Source organism: Citrus clementina, unplaced genomic scaffold (assembly GCF_000493195.1).
Source record: "Citrus clementina cultivar Clemenules unplaced genomic scaffold, Citrus_clementina_v1.0 scaffold_2, whole genome shotgun sequence".
Taxonomy (NCBI): Eukaryota; Viridiplantae; Streptophyta; class Magnoliopsida; order Sapindales; family Rutaceae; genus Citrus; species Citrus x clementina.
The window spans coordinates 29,242,990-29,260,199 of NW_006262688.1; the positions used below are offsets into that span (position 1 = coordinate 29,242,990).

General features: G+C 33.5%; 3 protein-coding genes across 3 annotated transcripts in view; 1 reads left to right on the forward strand and 2 right to left on the reverse strand.

Moving 5' to 3' along the window:
• The window catches only part of LOC18050664 (protease 2), a 7,488-nt gene extending 5,694 nt beyond the window's left edge, over positions 1-1,794 (reverse strand). Inside the window, exons 1-3 of the mRNA XM_006448421.2 lie at positions 1,527-1,794; positions 862-1,151; positions 576-749 (exon numbers count right to left, since the gene is read on the reverse strand). Coding sequence (XP_006448484.2) covers positions 576-749; positions 862-1,151; positions 1,527-1,704 — 642 coding nt within the window. The 5' untranslated portion in view covers positions 1,705-1,794. The remainder of the gene's footprint in view (positions 1-575; positions 750-861; positions 1,152-1,526) is intronic.
• A 2,422-nt stretch (positions 1,795-4,216) lies between these two features.
• On the reverse strand, positions 4,217-9,014 carry LOC18050666 (phytochrome-associated serine/threonine-protein phosphatase). Its single transcript, XM_006448424.2, has 10 exons — positions 8,789-9,014; positions 7,811-7,957; positions 7,663-7,730; positions 7,291-7,348; positions 7,040-7,150; positions 6,899-6,949; positions 5,949-6,092; positions 5,782-5,877; positions 5,627-5,698; positions 4,217-4,622 (listed from the first exon to the last, which is right to left on the reverse strand). Exons 1-10 carry the CDS (start codon positions 8,867-8,869, stop codon positions 4,539-4,541), a joined length of 912 nt encoding a protein of 303 aa, XP_006448487.1. The 5' UTR covers positions 8,870-9,014; the 3' UTR covers positions 4,217-4,538.
• A 5,982-nt stretch (positions 9,015-14,996) lies between these two features.
• Positions 14,997-17,185, forward strand: LOC18050667 (G patch domain and ankyrin repeat-containing protein 1 homolog). The gene is made up of 4 exons (XM_006448425.2): positions 14,997-15,198; positions 15,319-15,372; positions 16,030-16,146; positions 16,639-17,185. Exons 1-4 carry the CDS (start codon positions 15,139-15,141, stop codon positions 16,762-16,764), a joined length of 357 nt encoding a protein of 118 aa, XP_006448488.1. The 5' UTR covers positions 14,997-15,138; the 3' UTR covers positions 16,765-17,185.
• The last annotated feature ends 25 nt before the right edge of the window (positions 17,186-17,210 follow it).

A 17,210-nucleotide genomic window follows, 5' to 3' on the forward strand; every position in this document is an offset into this window, starting at 1 on the left:
ATTCTCAACCCAAATTGCCAACCATATAGGCCAACAGAATGATTAATGAAGTTAAATTAACCATCCAAAATCAAACCGCTAATCTGTATAACAATGAAAGAGAGGATAAGATATTCTAACTGTAATGCTGCCTGAAGATGTTCCTCTTTGTAAGGTTGGCTCTCCTTGTCTATACAAGCTTAATTAGGACCATGCCAGTTATAACGTATACAGTCAAGTTTCTAAGTTAGTTTTTATCCAACAACTAGCAATTCTGGAAAAGAAAAATTTAGGACTGTTAATTTAATTACCTACACCGGAGTATTTGAAGATGGTAACAAAAGGAGCATGATAATGCAGAAAAAGGACAAGGTAGAATCTCAGGAGTAAAATACGAAAAAAGTTCTTTAAACATAATAGCATACAGACATAGATAAGCGCAATCTCTTATAGAATGGAAAAGAAACAAGGGCTAGTCTCATTTCAACTATGAATTCCAAAAATTACAAATAAATAAATAAAAGACAGACATAGGTATCTACAACTTTGAAAGGAGAAGCAATCAAAGTAGAATTTGGTACCTAAAATTCATATACCTGAGGCCCTGCTATAGCATTGCGCCTTGTGTAAAGAAAAGCTTCATCACCAGCCCATTCAAACTCCAAACATCCCTGTATAGGCTTCTCCGCAGGGGCTCCTGTCTCTGAATCAATGACACAAACGGTTCCGCAGTTTTCTCGAAATGCCACCAACTTGTTATTTGGACTAACCTAAATCAGATAAAAGACATAATCAATAACTGCAGAAACATTAACTCAAACCTATACGTTTTTATTTTAAGAAAAAAGATTCAGAGTAGCTTCTCTTCCCATATCTAATTACCTTGAAAGCAGTAATCCGGTAATTCTCCAGAGAATTTGTATACTTAATAACTTCCTCATCAATGATAACCTCCTCTGGAGGATCATCAGGTCCCGTTGGCATTATATCATACACAGAAGGTGGGGCTTCATTGTTGGGGATAAAACGCCTGCAATACTGAACATAGTCTTTGCTTAGATATCTCCTCTGGTAGTAATAGTGTGAACCTACACGAACCGGTACAGATATATCATCTTCCTTGAATCTTGCCTTCAACTCGTTAAATAACGCAAACTCATACCCGTTCGTTTCTGTAACAGTACAAGTTGTCATAAACCCAAGAAAATAATGGATTCCAAGACGTGGGCTGGGTCTCTTAACAAAGAAGTGTAAACAACGCAGGTAATGTTTTTGCAATTGTGACACAATTGACGTGGGATGAAATTATTAGTGGGTTCTGCGTAATTCTTGCAAAATTGTTGTTATATTACAATCTGCCGAAGTATCTATCGATTCTAGAGTCAAATTGAACCCAAGAACTTGTAAAAGCTATCTTTTTACTTCATTTCAAAACTGAGCGCCAACATTTACAAACATATAAGTAACTAACTTCATTAATTACAAACCTTTACATCCATATACATACACAATTAAGATATATAAACATTACTAAGTTATATACATACCAGACATGATGGATTCGGTGTATTTATTTTCGAGCTCCAGATAGCGTTGGACATCGGGATCGCGGCCAGCGTCTCGTAGCCAATGGTAGTTGTCAAGTCTCTTGTCTCCGAAGATCTCCATCAGGAACGGCACCTTCTTCGCCTCCGGCGGTGATAGCCGCTGCCGATGAGAGCTCATGGCAGCCGTACGTTTATTATTCGCAGTAGCAAATTAATGCAGCAGTGAAAGAATTAAACTAAACCAAATGAAGTAGTAAAGTGAAAAGTCTTGTGACGTATCTTTATTGAAACAGAGGACTGGTCTGGAGATCTTTCTTTGATCTAACGGAAATCTGATCATCAACCGTACATCATTGACCGGAATGCAAAGTTTGTTACTGATCAGTACGGGCGAGAATGTTTGTTAAAGGTGTGTTTGTTGTGTTTTATTTACCCGGATCGTCAACTCGGAATGAAAAGTTTGTTGCTCATCAGTATTGGCGGGAAAGTTTGTTAAGGTGTGGCATTGTTCATATGTCAGTGTTTCTATTTTTATTCACTGGGATCGCCAACTTGGACTGCCACACACTGGTAAATATAGACACGTCAGCACTTGAGAGTATCAATATCGTTAGCAGGAAACTTGGGGAACTCAAGCGAGACTTCTTGTTTTATATGAAAGCAGTTGCAAACTTCCGGAATCATATTTGTTACTTGGCGACAGCCCTTTTTTTTTCACTTTTTTTTTTTTTTGGGTGTAGTTTTTAGTACTTCGTCGAGTTATTTTAGTAGTAGAGTTGGTAAAGACACTATGATACGAAATTGATCACTAGTATTCAAACAAAAATTGAGATTGAAGTGTCATTTTATCAGACAGGTGTGCTATCAAAAAGAAGTTGAAACAACAGCTCAAAAAGTTTCCCATGGAAAGCCACTGTTGATGCCTTTGTAATATTTACTAGAATTCATTTTACGTACGATTTCACAACATTGTGACCCAAGAAGACCAATTTTTGTATGCCGTCATCAGGTATCAGCTATTCATAAGCAGTGCTTAACGCAGGCTGTGGTGCTTCTTCGAGGAAAAATGTTGTTGATAAACTTTGAAGACAAATTGACGGTTATTCTCTGTAGAGTTCGTGGGTTACATTGACAAATACCATATATTCACAATTCAAATGATAAAATCAGGAATAACAGTTGTATCTGTTTGAATAAAAATTCATGTTCCAGTTTCACCACTTAGGAATGGAAAGAACTCTACCAAATACTACTGCGTTGAACCCAGCTGATCTTCTGCAGCAAACGCCATATAGTTTTAAGCGTCTCTAAATCTCTAATCATCATTATTAGTCCATCAGCTCTGCTCAGAACCAGAGGCAGGAATCATACTTAGAGCCCTTCAGTATAAAAGCATATTTTTAATTCATCATCTTGAAGTCTTCCATATCCGTACCAACACAACATGGCTCTGTGACTACTTACACAAGAAGGATTAAAAAATAGGCGTTCAACAATCGTCCAGCAGCTACCATGAGTTACTCACGTTGTCCAAAGCAGGTGAACACTCGCATTCATTCAAAAAGCAGACAGTGGGGTAACATGAATCAAGAGTGAATCATATGGAGTGCGGATTTAAAAAAGAAAAATTCACTCTTATCAGCCCCTCAGATCATTTCTTAATTCACAGAATTTGGTTCCAATAAGAAAGAAGCAAACCAAGGATGAATCTTTAACGTCAGCAGCTTACCTTCCTGGAATTAGATCATGGCCAGCACCATCTTCACATTTAAACGGCAGTAAATTGTCATCCGTTTTCATATCCCTCAGCTTTGCCATAAACTTAGCAGGCTCTGAATATTTAACGAACGAATCTATCATGATAGACCAGAGTTAGATTCAGCAAGCAGTAATACACATACATTCATCAAACAGAATCTAACACCTTCCTCTTGATTGCCTGATCACTGAACTGTCTGACAAAACAACCCAAAGCCGTCTTATTATTACTGGGAACAAGTATTACAATGTAGGGGTTCCTTCACAGGACATTATTTTCTTTTTCTTTTTCTTTTCTAAAAAGGGCAGAAAGTGTAGAGATATCAAATCTCTGAGGCAGGAACTTCTACTACTCAGTAGAGATACTGATAAACCAAGTAGTCATTAACAAAATCACTGCTTTTGAACATTTAGTTTCCATAGAAACATTTTTTTTTTCAACTCCCAGAAACTATTATTTCACAGGATGCCAGTGTTTTAATCAGAAATTGTATATTATTCAGAAGGGAGCCACAAGACAAGTGATGCATTTTCTTCCTGCCCTCCCATTAGGATTAACATATACCAAATGCTATTCTGCTATTAAAAATAAGATCTTTGCGCTTCTAATTGGATACACTTGCTGATATTCTGCGGTCAGCTAGTATGCCTAATCTTTCGTGCCCTTTATCATTAAAAAAGGTCATTTGAGGCTTGAAATGCATCCTTCAATTACTTCTTGAATCTGCCAATTCAATTCCAAACATTACATGTTAAGAACAAGGGATGATGAACAGTTGAAAAGGCCTACAGATCCCACTTTTTTTATAATTCTTTTCCCAATCCTTAACAAACTTTATATTGCTGTTTAGAAACTGCACCATCAACACCAGGGATCCAAGTTGCCGTCAGGAATCCAATACGAAAACCCAAAATTGTTTCAAGCAGCAGTAAGATGAAAAACAATGATTGGTAATTAATCGTAAAGTGACATATTTATCAGAAAAATACAGCAACTCTAATGATTGTTGATTAATGAAATTCAAAAAGGGGCATATAAGAATGAAAATGGACACTAATTCATATAGAAACATACAGCAACTCTAATACACAACCTACAAATTTCCAAAGCAGCCTGGACCAAACTGAAAATTCAAGCCAAGCAAACAAGAGGTCCACCTGCAAACAGGTAAGAACGTATTCAAGGTCATCAGCGACCAACATGCTTGCAGTTGGACAATTTTACAAGTAATTGCAGCAGATAATTCCCTTTGATCATAAGAAATATGGAACTCCTGTTCTGGGTCCCCTCATCTGGTTGTTCTCCTCTGTTTCAGTGAAAAACTTCACTTCTCGCTCCTTTAGGAAATAACAGCCAAAATTAATAAATACATGCATAAACATCCAGAGGACATGAAGACAAATAAAATAAATAAATAAGAACAAACTAGTAGTAGTTTCAGTTTTGCCTTTTCCCACAGCAAGTTAAAGGCAAGGGTGAATCCACTGAGCAACCATGCTTATAGCTTCACATAATGATAACAATGATAATGGAATTAACTATAGCAATTAATTCAATGGATGGTTTGAAAATTTAAACAAAAGAATGGAACACTGAGCAATTTTGTAGCAAGTTAGTTAATGTAGCATGAACAAGAAAACGAATCACATGAACGAGAAAGACTGAAGGCAAAATGTAACAGTATCAATTCCCAAGAAATAGAAAAGGAGAAAGGCGGCTAACTGTAAACAAAAAGTCTGTGCAGCATGTTTAGATGATTGGAGCATTGCAAGCCACCTAAGCATTTATTATATTGGTCACGCAAATCTTACTACTAGCAAGCAAGAATGCTTCACTTTTTTTTTGGTGTTTTGGGGGGGGGGGGGGACGCTAAGAAAATATTAAAGATTATTAAAAAACAAGTATTACAAATGTGTAGTGGACCTGGTGTCCACAAATGAGCAACCAAAGCAACTCAAACAGTCATCACCCAACAGTCTGGTTGGTATGTCCATCTCATTTCAGAAAATGCCCCCTGAATGGTAACTAATTTCTAACTCCTGAACTTGAGATCAGGTCCCATGTAAATGAAGATGAATAATTCTCCTCACACAAAATCAAACTCAGACACACACAGGTAACTTGCAGCAATAATAACCAAACATGATTTTGATAGATTGGGGCAGTAATATATCAAAGTTAACACAGCATTTAGGTATGATATATGCTGGTATCAGTTGCAAAGACTAATATATCCAAGTTGTCACAGCATCTAGGCGTGATATATGATGGTATCAGTAGCAAAGATTATCTAAAACACACACACACACACAGCAGCATGCCAACAAGCAGGATATCTTACCATGTTCTCATTGAAGCTCAATATAGAAGCTACATTCCCACAACGATAACAATAATTTGGCGCGGACCACACCTGCAAAATTCAAAAACCAAGCTATTTCATCAACTTTATTTGGTTAAGCATCAATGTGAGCAGCAAAAGATTAAGTGACTCACAGTCACTAGGCCTTTATCTTGAAACATGTATTTGAGACCTTCTTGTACAAGCTGGTGTGCTCGACAAACTAAATCAAGATTGTTTATGTGGTTAAACTGCAAGAAAGAGGAAAAGACATCAGTTGCAGGAAAATCTTATTGCAATTTCAGATCCCAAATCACATTACCTCAGATGTGACCCTGGAGCCAAAAAGCCAACCAGCTCCTCGTGGACTGACTGCCCATGTTTCAATATCTTCTGGATCACTCCACATGAGATCACAAAATGGTCCTTCATGTGGAATTTCACAATTCCGTTCAATCACCCTAATCTGCCAAACAGGGGGAAAAAAAGAAGTAAATATCAAAACTTCATATGTCAGCACAACGCTCTGAAACACAGAAATAACCGCAAAGATCATATTTTGGCTAGTTAGACAAAGGTCTCACTGAGGGTTCATTGTTGTTTAACTATATGGTTACTAGCTCAATAAAATAAAAGTTTCTGAACTTAGCACTGACAACCAAAACCAGCAATTTGAATTCAAAAGAATCCAATAAATCACAAAGGCATGCTTCAGATATGTAAACTGCAACCTATCAAACTCACCTTTGAAGGCAACAACTGACTGTTAAGAAATGTAGCTGGTTAACTTTAACATTCCGGCATGCACCAAACACCTCCATGACGTCCATGTCAAAATACAAAATACAAAAACATTGAAATTATCTGACATTAGCTAAAACATAGATTTTTACCCCTCTTAGCTATTTCTCTTCAAAATCACTTCCCTTACATTTGCTAATAACCTAACCTTTTTTTTTTGAAAAATAAAAGTTAAAAGACACAAGCCTGCAACATATTGTATCCCTTTTTTTTTGACAAAGTGTCTGGTTTCTAAGTCCTTGCCATGTCAAAAAATGCCTGTCAGGGTGCAGGTGTTGCAGTTTACAGAATTGACTCAAACATCATTCAAAGATGACATCTAAAGACTCCCCTCAGTTCAAATACAAAAATTTCAAATCATATGCAGACATGATGAGGCAGTCGCAAAAATCAAATGATAAGTATAGAATACAAAGGATGTTATGAAGGGTCAGATAAACAACTGCTGAGCAAAACGAAATGGAAAGAAACCTGATCAATTGTCCGTATGTCAGGAGAAAGGCCACCATGAACGCAAAGCACCTACAAAATAAAAAGCCAAAACGTATTTTAACTTTTCCATGTAACTCGCACAGAACATATATACAGCCAGTAATAAAATGAGAGTCTCACAGTGCCATCTATAATTGCTGAGAGAGTTAGATAGTCAAAAACATCTGTACAGTACCGCCATGCATTAGCATTTCCATACTTCCTCTGGCACTCATCATAAAATCCATATACCTGGGGACATAAACAACATATCAAACTAGAGCTTGAATCAAACAAAAGTAAAAGTCACTCTCTGACATGTGGCCGTATGAAATCATCAGTAACATAACAAATCAACAAACAGACAACTAAGGAACCCTTATATAGCATACCTGGGTCAGTTGTCTGCTTTCATGATTTCCACGTAAAAGAGTAATATTTGCCGGGTATCTAGCAGCACCACATAAAAGTCATATTAGCTTCTTCAAGAGATTAAGGAATTTAATAAAATTTACCGAGAAGCTTTATTTTCAAAACTTTTGGTAAAAACAATAGTGCAACATTCATAAGTATCACATATTGAGCCCTTAAGCAGTCAACATGATGGTTGATGTCCGATTTAGTTACTAGGCCGATATAACCATTACAAACTCTCACATGATTCCAAGGCATCTAAAAATTGCAATAAAAATGAAATGATAATTTCAAAATTAATAAAGATAAACAAATAGATGCAAGCAAGAAAATGCATGAAACAAGCATACCTTGCCTTAAGAAGCAAAAGAATGGTGAAAACTTCAAGACTATTGTAACCCCGATCAACGAAATCACCCTGTCAAGGCATAAACAAATTATACCAAAACAAAGCGCTACAATGTCATCATAATTCTAGTTGACAAATAAAAATTATACCATAAATATGTAGTTTGTCTCTGGTACATGACCTCCTGTTTGAAAAAGTTTCATTAGGTCATGAAACTGGCCATGAATATCACCACAGACAGTGACCGGACTGTTAACAGGCTGCACATTGGACTCTTCAATAAGGATTTCTTTCACCTGAGATATTTTTGTACACAACAGCTAGTTAGGAGACATCAGGTAAACAAAAATCAGAAAACATATAAACTATCTTTTCTCCAAAAATTAGATACATTTTATCAAAGCCAGCAGTTTCATCACGTGAAAACACATGGTTAATTCAAGCATGTAAAAGTTTCCCAAAAGGAAAAAGAATAACTAACAAATAAAAAAAAATCCAATAAAATAGTATAACCAAAGTATTTAGTCAACGATTGTAGTATATCTACATTCATATATGGAATCTGTTAACCAAAACAATGAATCAACAGATCTATTACCACCCAGCTTGAAGAATTTGTTCAGCTGAATATGCCGGACTAGTACAACTTCTACACCATAATGAATAACGTCCCAATTCAACTACATTGTGAATTCAGAACATGAAACAAAAGCAAAACCACCAGACTAAGAATTAAAATACATGCTAAAAACAAAAGCAATACTATGATCAAGATGCCAAATATTGGTACACAGTTGCCGAATGTGGGACCGACCCTAATGTGCATATTACATGCCACTTCAGAGTACATAAATAGGAACACAAATTATGCATTCAAAAAATTCTACTCATGCCACAAATTACAATGCCCAACAATTTATCAAGACAGATTAAAAAGAGATGATTATTTTTCACTGATCACTAATAAATGAATTGTTTTTGTTAACAAGTAAACATCGACAACAGATACAAAAATCTTTCAATTATTCAGAGATAACGACAAGTAAAAAACAAAAACGAGAAGGCGAAACCCTAACTCTTTATACTCAATAAAAGTAAAAGCAATATGTATTGTTTTGTAAACATACGTATTCGCAGAGGAGCTGAAGCTCGTCTTCTAAAAGATGCTGGCCCTCTTTGACTTTGGCTATCCACTGATCCAAATCCATTCAATTTTCCACGAAAATGAAGGCCAAGAAATTAGGGTTTTCGTGTTCACAGAGAGAGAAAAGCCCAGGAAATTTTTCAATCTACGACTCCCTCTGTGTCTGTGATTATGTTTTAATTTACGTCAACAAACCGAAACAACAAAATAAACCAGATCTGCTTTTTTATTTTTCTTTTTATTTTTTCTTTTATATATCGATACACATGAAGTTGGAAATGAAAAATGAAAAATGAAAACGACGTCGACGTGTTTTTTATTGGCCGGGTTTTTTAATTAGAGTAAAAAACGAAAAATCAATTAACAAATAAATAAATAAATATATATATATATATATATATATATATATGAGAACCACAGGAAAATTCCTTTATTTTCTAGTCTTGCAAAAATGCGAGGGAGGAGGTAAAAATCAAATTGATATTTTTATTACCTTTTTCTTGAATTTAAAATTTGGATGACATGGGAAAGAAATATTTAAAAAACCCACTTGGTTAAGCGGCTTAACTTAAGCCTAGGATTTAATGACTAGGAAAATACGAGTGCGTTTAATACCAATTTTGATCTGCTGTTTTCTATTTTTTTAAAAAGAAAATATATAAAATTTATTTGGTGGGCTCATTTTCCTTAAGAAAGCACTACAGTATTAGAAAATAAATTATTTTTGTTCTTTAAACTTAACAAAGAAAATTAGAAAATGCATTATTGGTGTTCTCCAATTTTCATTCTCTATTGAGAGTTTGAATGAGGGGTCATTACTTTTATTATGATCATTAATAGTGACAATAAATAAAATATTACATCAAATAATATTTAATAAACAAAATGAGGAAAAAAAAATCATTGTATGTTTTTATATTTCCATTATAAAGATATGATTTGGAGCACTTAAACTTAAAATTTTGGTACAATATTTGAGCCACTAATATCTCATAGTCTAATGGTTGATATTGAAAGTCAAAACAACATTTCATAATGTTATATCCTCCACCATTGAATTGCATGAAATAAATAGTTTAATTTTTTGATAAAAATTTAAATCAAAATATTTCTCACTCTATAGTTATATAGACATATATATATTTTTCAATAATAATTGGTGAATAAAATATTTCTCATTTGTTGTGACTTATATAGTTTATTGCAATGTTTTCTATTATCATTATTGTTTAAGTATTAATGGTTTGTAATTAAATTCATACAATACAAATTATTACAAGACTTTGTGTTAAATAACCTACTTGATATTATATTTTATACTTAATGATAACTGATTTTGGAAGATTTATTTAAAAGAGATTATCATATTATAAATTTAAAGGAGGGGTAAAAAATAATTTTAAATAAAATATACTATTTAAGTGAAATTGTTTCAAACTCTGAGGGTTACCACAATTATTTTACAAAAATTATCCACCCACTTGAATGGTTACCATTATTTTTTAGTACAAATATTATATACCATTGATTAGATCTAATGGTTCACAATTAATACATTATTGATGTTGTAAAAAAAATTACAGCATCATAGAGGAACCATATAATAATGATAAATAATAACAAAAGAAATTTTAATGATTATAATGCAATATTATTTTAAAACACAAAAGGAAATTTTAAAATAAAAATAAAATACAATTAATCATAATATTTTAATTAAAATTTTATAACATGATATATTTTTTTGTTTTGCTATATTGCATTATGCTATTTTGGACTATTTAATTTTATATTTTATTATGTAAAATGGGATCCACCTATGTTGCAACTGTTGCAACATATAACACTATTTGTCTTCATTTGAAGATACCGTTGGATGCAAAGTGACTGAATCTAACGGTTCGAATTAGATAAGCTTTAAATGAGGTCTTGACTGGCAACCGCTGAAACCGGTTATGTATTTATGTAATAGGGAGTGTAGGTTTCATGAAATGCATCCAAAAGAGAACAGCTCTGTTTTATGTGTGAAAAAAAAATTAGGGTTTAACGCATTACGGTTGAGAATTAATCTGGAGGCTCGTAAATAGAAAGAAGACGATCGTAAACTCTTAGGAGGAAAAGATTTCATTGATTCACTTGTGTTGCAAATTGGGCTTTAAGCCGTATGAATTCAATGGCGATTTTGTTACTTCAGCGGGTGTAACCGTGTAACTGTTTTGATTTGAGAATCAATTTGGAGACAGCGAAATCAGAAGAAGACGATTGCAATTTATTGGGGGGGGGGGAGATTTTGATGATTCACCTTTGTTGTAACCCGGGCTGTAAGCAGTACGAATTCGATGGCAATTTTGTTACCGCAGCCAGTGTAAGTGATTTCATTTTTGGGAATTAATATGGAGATACCAAAATCGAAAGAAGACGATCACAATGTCTTGGGGGGAAAAATATTGATGGTTCGTATAAGAACGTGGCTGGCATGGGTATGAATCCGACTGCGGATTTGGTACTGTAGCGGACAACTGCAACCCAGACTAAGCGATTGTGAAAGTTTACGAATTATCCATGTCTGAAACCAGAGTGAATACCGTGTCTGTTTGCTCTATTGTTGTGCCGTTAGAAAGTAATGCAGCAAGTAATTCCTGAAAAAAAAATGGTTAATTTCCTTTGAAAGAGTATGGCAGTGGTAAATAGCTTAAACGGCAGCAATTTGTTAAAATCAGGTGAGATTCGCAGTAAGGAGTCATTTTTTTTTTAATTTTATAGCAAGAAGCACTATATTCAAAGAGCGAGGGAGGGGGAATTAAATTCTTGGAGAAGAGAATGAAGAAGGATTCGTCATTAACGTGTGAACAAACTATGCTGGTAGATATTGCTTTCTTATTGTAATGGTTAAAATGTGACCATATCGGCAATTTAAAAGGACTTTCTTGTACTTGGGTTTTTGTATTCTCTGCCAGTAACCAATTATGTACGGACAATATTGGGGTTATGAATTGTTAACTTCTGTTAATGACTTGCACCTGGTTGATGAAAAAAAAGACTTGCTTGCTTTGTCAAAGGAAGCACGTTGCTGGGCTTTGCGGACGCGCCCCCTTAAAATGATTTATAAACTCACCAAAACAAGGTATATGTTGATGAAAACAAATAAGTTTCCTTTTCCATTTTACTTTGAATTACCGATTTTTTTTTTTTTTGGGTGAAGTACTACTCTGTTTTGACAGAATTCCCCCACTTTTCATATGGATTTCTTATGTGACATGCATGGGAATCAATGAACAGATGCATTTCTGTGCACGTGACTTGGTTGATACAATGTTCAAGTGTATGATATGATGCACATGTTATCATGATTTGCTGATTAAACATTTATAATAGTGATTCACTCTCGTACTGAGTACAGACATTTGACACAGTTTTGTAATTTCAGATTTATGATGAATTGGTTAATGATTATTTTTCATTATCATGGTTTGATGATTGCACGCTTTCGAAGATGATTTTGGCTTCCTCATTATACTATGTTTCCTTAATTTTTATCCTTGTAGATACTTAGAATCAAGTGCTTATGTGCATCACATACTCAAATGCACACAAAATGAGGAATTCCCAGTTGGTTACTAGATCATGAAGAATCATAAACGCTATTTTTTTTTTTCAATAGTCATGACCTCATAGATGCATAATCTACTAGATCAATGGGTAGTATCATTCAGTTGGTGCAAATTTGATGCAGAAGATCTATTGAAAAGAATATATTTTGTATTCTTTTCAATGCAGAATATTTGCATCGTGCAGTTGGATTGGATATTGGCTTTTTAATTTTCTGGCTCCCAACTTCATATTATGTAATTGCCTTAACACATGGTATCCTGGGAAGTTTTGAATTACATTCTACTCTGAGATGAAAATATTCCATTTGTCTTAATAGTGACTAGAGGCATAACTTTACTCCATTCAAGAATGGAATAATACAAATTCTCATAATGCAATAGAATCATGTTATATGTTATAATTATATGTTATATTACAGAAGTCATAATAATAATTACTATTCTTTTTCTCTTTTTGATTATCTATTTGTTGCGGTTAGCAAGATTCAGAATTTGGCATCCCTAACCCTTAAACTAAAGCAATAAATTTTTTTTAATTTGCTTTTATAATTGAACTCACCTTCAGAATAAAACTTTAACTTTTAAAAAAAAAAATTTGGGAATTGCGTGCTGCGTCTGCTCCAAGGCCACAACAACAGCTCAAACGAACGCCATATTCATACTATTTTCACATAACGGGATGTGCTATTTCGTTATCTTCCAGCACCACCAAATATTGTTTCCAGTTGGTTGCCACACCCACATCTTTGTTTTCATGATCGGAATATTTTAATTAACATCGTTCCTCACTCTGCACACGGCCAAATTGAACACTTCGCAATTGCAATATCTGAGGGATGTAAAAGATGTCGATGATCGGAATTTCCAAGGGGTGGAAAATATTTAGATGCCCACAATTTCTACAGTGTAGAATAATTTCCGATGATTGCTCCAAAACAGTCAATAGCAATGTGATTGTGGACCCTTATTTTAATATATTGTTTTGTACAGATTCTTTTACCAACCGGCTCTTCCATTTACCCATTTTTTTAATTTCAACCGTCAGATTCGTTCACTTTTAATCGAGCGGTATCTCCAAATGAAGACAAATAGTATTGTATGCCGCAACAGTTGCAACATAGGTGAGTCCTGTAAAATGACATTTAGAATAATAGAAGACATTTTAAAATAAAATAATTACACTTAATGATAATAACTCCCACAAAAAATATAATACAATTGTTAAAAAAAATATTAAATAATAAATAACTATTTACTCTTTCTCATTATTCTCATTTTTTTTCAGAAAAATAGTTAAATACGTTTTTGTTATTTTTATTTTTTATCTATTATTTTAAAATGAACTGCCAAACACGTTTTAACTTTTAAAAACATCACATCATTTTCCTTCTTTAAAATAAGGATAGAAAATACTAATTGAAAACAGTCCCAAATGCACCCTATATGTTTCTTGTTGTAAATACACTTTTAAAAATATTGTTAGGAACAAAATTTTAAAAACTAAAAAAACGGTGAACTCTTATTTTCAAATGAATTCTTTTTACATACTATAAAATTTGTGTATCAAGTAAATTTTTATTTATTTTGAGTAATAATATATGATATATTTATAAAATAAAAGTTTAAAGTTTGTATTTCAACTACTGTGACACTATTATAAATTATCAACGTGACATCACAATAATTTAGTATCTCGATGAAAAATGACAAGCTTAAAACTTAATTAAAACATAAGTTTATGAAAAAATGACATGCTATTTTCTGTAATAGTTGGGATACAAAATTTTGTATCTCAACTTTATAATAAGCGTATCATCGATTCTTTTTATTTGACTCATTTTACATTGTTGATATTTGTTTTTATTAAAGAAAAGGATTAGAAGAATAATAATAATTTAGTATGTGATATTTCTCATACATCATAGTGTCTTCTACTATTATTATTAATGTACAATATCAAGTTATCAACTCTGATCGAGAAGAATACATAGTTACTTACATGTAATAAATTAATAATTTAATGCATAAAATTACACACATTACTGTATGTGATAGACTTCATTTTTTTGGTATAACCCATTAAATCACTTAGGTAGATAACGTATATACAGCACACCATTAAATTAAGTGACTTTGTTCTTTATTTCAAGGCGTTGTGTTTTTATTAGAAGAATTTAGTTAGCTTTTTTTTGTGGTGGGGGGGGGCGTTGAAGTTGGTTATTCAGAGTAATGATATACTCACAAACTCTTGTACAAATTTATTTTATACAAACTGATGTGACATTAATTTATTGATTGAATTAAATATCTCTTGGGCCGCATGATTTATTTTTATTATTTTATATTTTCATTGAACTAATGAATTAATGCCACATTAGTTTGTATAAAATAAATTTACACAAGAGTTTATGACTGTATCATTACTCTATTTTTTATAATCTAAATATAGCAGAGTTATTAAAATTGATGATTTAATTAAAAACGGAAAAAGAAAAGAAAAAAGCGTCTCGGGCTAGGCCGCTAGGCCCAAATAGAGCCCGAAACGATTGTGCAAATCCGACAAAACAAATCCCGTAGAAACTAGAAATAACTGTGTTTCATTTCATCGATTTTTCTTTAAAAGATTTTTTTTCTTTATTATTATAATCCGGTGTTGCTATTGTAAAATCGTAACCCTGAATTGGAGATTCTTGTTTTTGGGGCTGAGGAGTAGAGAGCATTAATGGGGGAGGAGTTGTCAGGTTCGTCAGCGGCTATCAATTCATCAAATATAGGCTATCAGGTATCTTTTGACTTCCTGATCTGATTCTTTTCTCTCTTAAGTAAGTACACATTACGATTTTTTTTTAGTGCGAAATTCGATTTTTTTTTTCTGTCTAAAGGGTCTGATTGTTGTCTACAGCTATTGAAGAAGCACGGATGGAAAGAAGGAACCGGTCTTGGAATTGCTGAGCAGGTTAGTTAAAATTTTCCATTAAAATTTTTCAAAACCTAGTTTTGCGATTACGTATTATATCTGGATTTACGAGTCTATTACTGAAGAAGGATTCTGTTTGAAAATTGTGACTTTGAAAGAGGAGAATTTTTTTTTGAGAATAATAAATAAATAAATAGAACTTACTCGATAATTAGGTTTCTTCTACATTTTTACATGAATAGTTCAAACTGTAGTGAAATGGAAGGTAGGGAATTCCCCGAAATAACATATATCACTGATAACTACTACCAAGGCCCTGTTTGTTATGGTTGTACTGAAATTTTTAAGCTACAAGTATTGTGGACAAAAAACTGTTATTATGAAATAAAAGTTAGTATTGTGCAGTAAATATGACTTTTAAATAATAATTTTAAATAATAATTTTGACAAATATAGTAAAGATTTTACAGTTTTTTCATCACACAAGCGGTGGACCAAATTAACTTAACTTTAAGATGTAGCCGCTAGCTGCTAGGTGTTACCAAACACTTTGCCCAACCTCAACGCCAAACAGGGCTTAAATATTGTACTTTATCTTGAAATTGGATTTGAGCATGCTGCGTACATCCATATATGACTTGTTTTCGCTGGGAAAACTTGTAGTTTCTTTGATCAATGAGTTCATGGTGAAAACAGGGTAGGCTGGAGCCAATACGAACACATGTGAAGAAAAACAAACGAGGTATCGGAGCAGAGAAAGTTAAGAGGCCAAAGCCTATTGAAGCTCTGGAAGCTGAGAGCAAAAATGAAAAGGTTAGTTTTGTTTGTTTCATTAGTCATGTCTCGAAATTCCCTTTCGATCAATTTTTCTTTTTCTATTGGTCGACCATCCCATCATTAGGAGAAAACAAGAATCTTAAAAGGGGTAAAATGTTGTAGCTGTCTTGATTTTGTAATTTATTATATTATGATACATTCAAGCAATAAATTTACAGGTCCTAATAAATTACTTTATTTGAATCTTGTTATGAACTTCCACTATTGAGAACCTTTACCCACTGAAAATCTTTGGTAGGTTTCATCCTAAATACCCTTCCACTATGTTTAGCTAACTGTTTGATATAATTACTTATGCATTTGAATCAAGATTTGATGAAAGGTCTATGATAGATCAAAGCAGGATTTTTATGGTAAATGTGCATACGTACATGTGCTCTGATTGTTGATATATTTGTATTCCAGTTTTTTTTTTTTTTTTGGTATGTGCGTAGTGCATTTTTCTAACATCCTCCCAATAAATTCCAGGAAAAACCTCCAAAGAAATCCAAGGCATCTAAGAGGATGAGGAAGATTCTGGAATTAGAAAGACGGTTACAGGAGACAGAATTTGATCGAGCTTTTCGGAGGGAGTTCTGGCCAGATAATGTTTGATGCTGGACATTTTATTTTTATTTTTTGTTTCCAGATGGGTGAAATTAAACGTACAGGCATTTTGGATTAGTGTGTCCCCCAATTGAGCCCTTTAGTTATTTTTATCAACATAACTTTTGGAGTCAAATTTACTGGAGGATGTTGAAATATATAATAGTATTCCACTCCATGTCCAAATAGTTATACCTGTATATGTTTTGAACGTCAGATTTTGAATCCCCCTTGAAAAATTATTTCTCAAATTAGGAAATTCAAGTTGATGTTGTAAAAAGACTCATCTTTTTCTCATGTCGAGTAGTTTTACTTCAGCCCAGTGGTTTGTATACTTGTTCATTATGTGTTCAGCTGATACACTATAGCCCAAACAAGCTTTGCGAGCTACGGCACAATGAAATCCATGGGGGTGGGCTTTTTTTATCAACCTTGTGACGGTTTTGATACTTGAT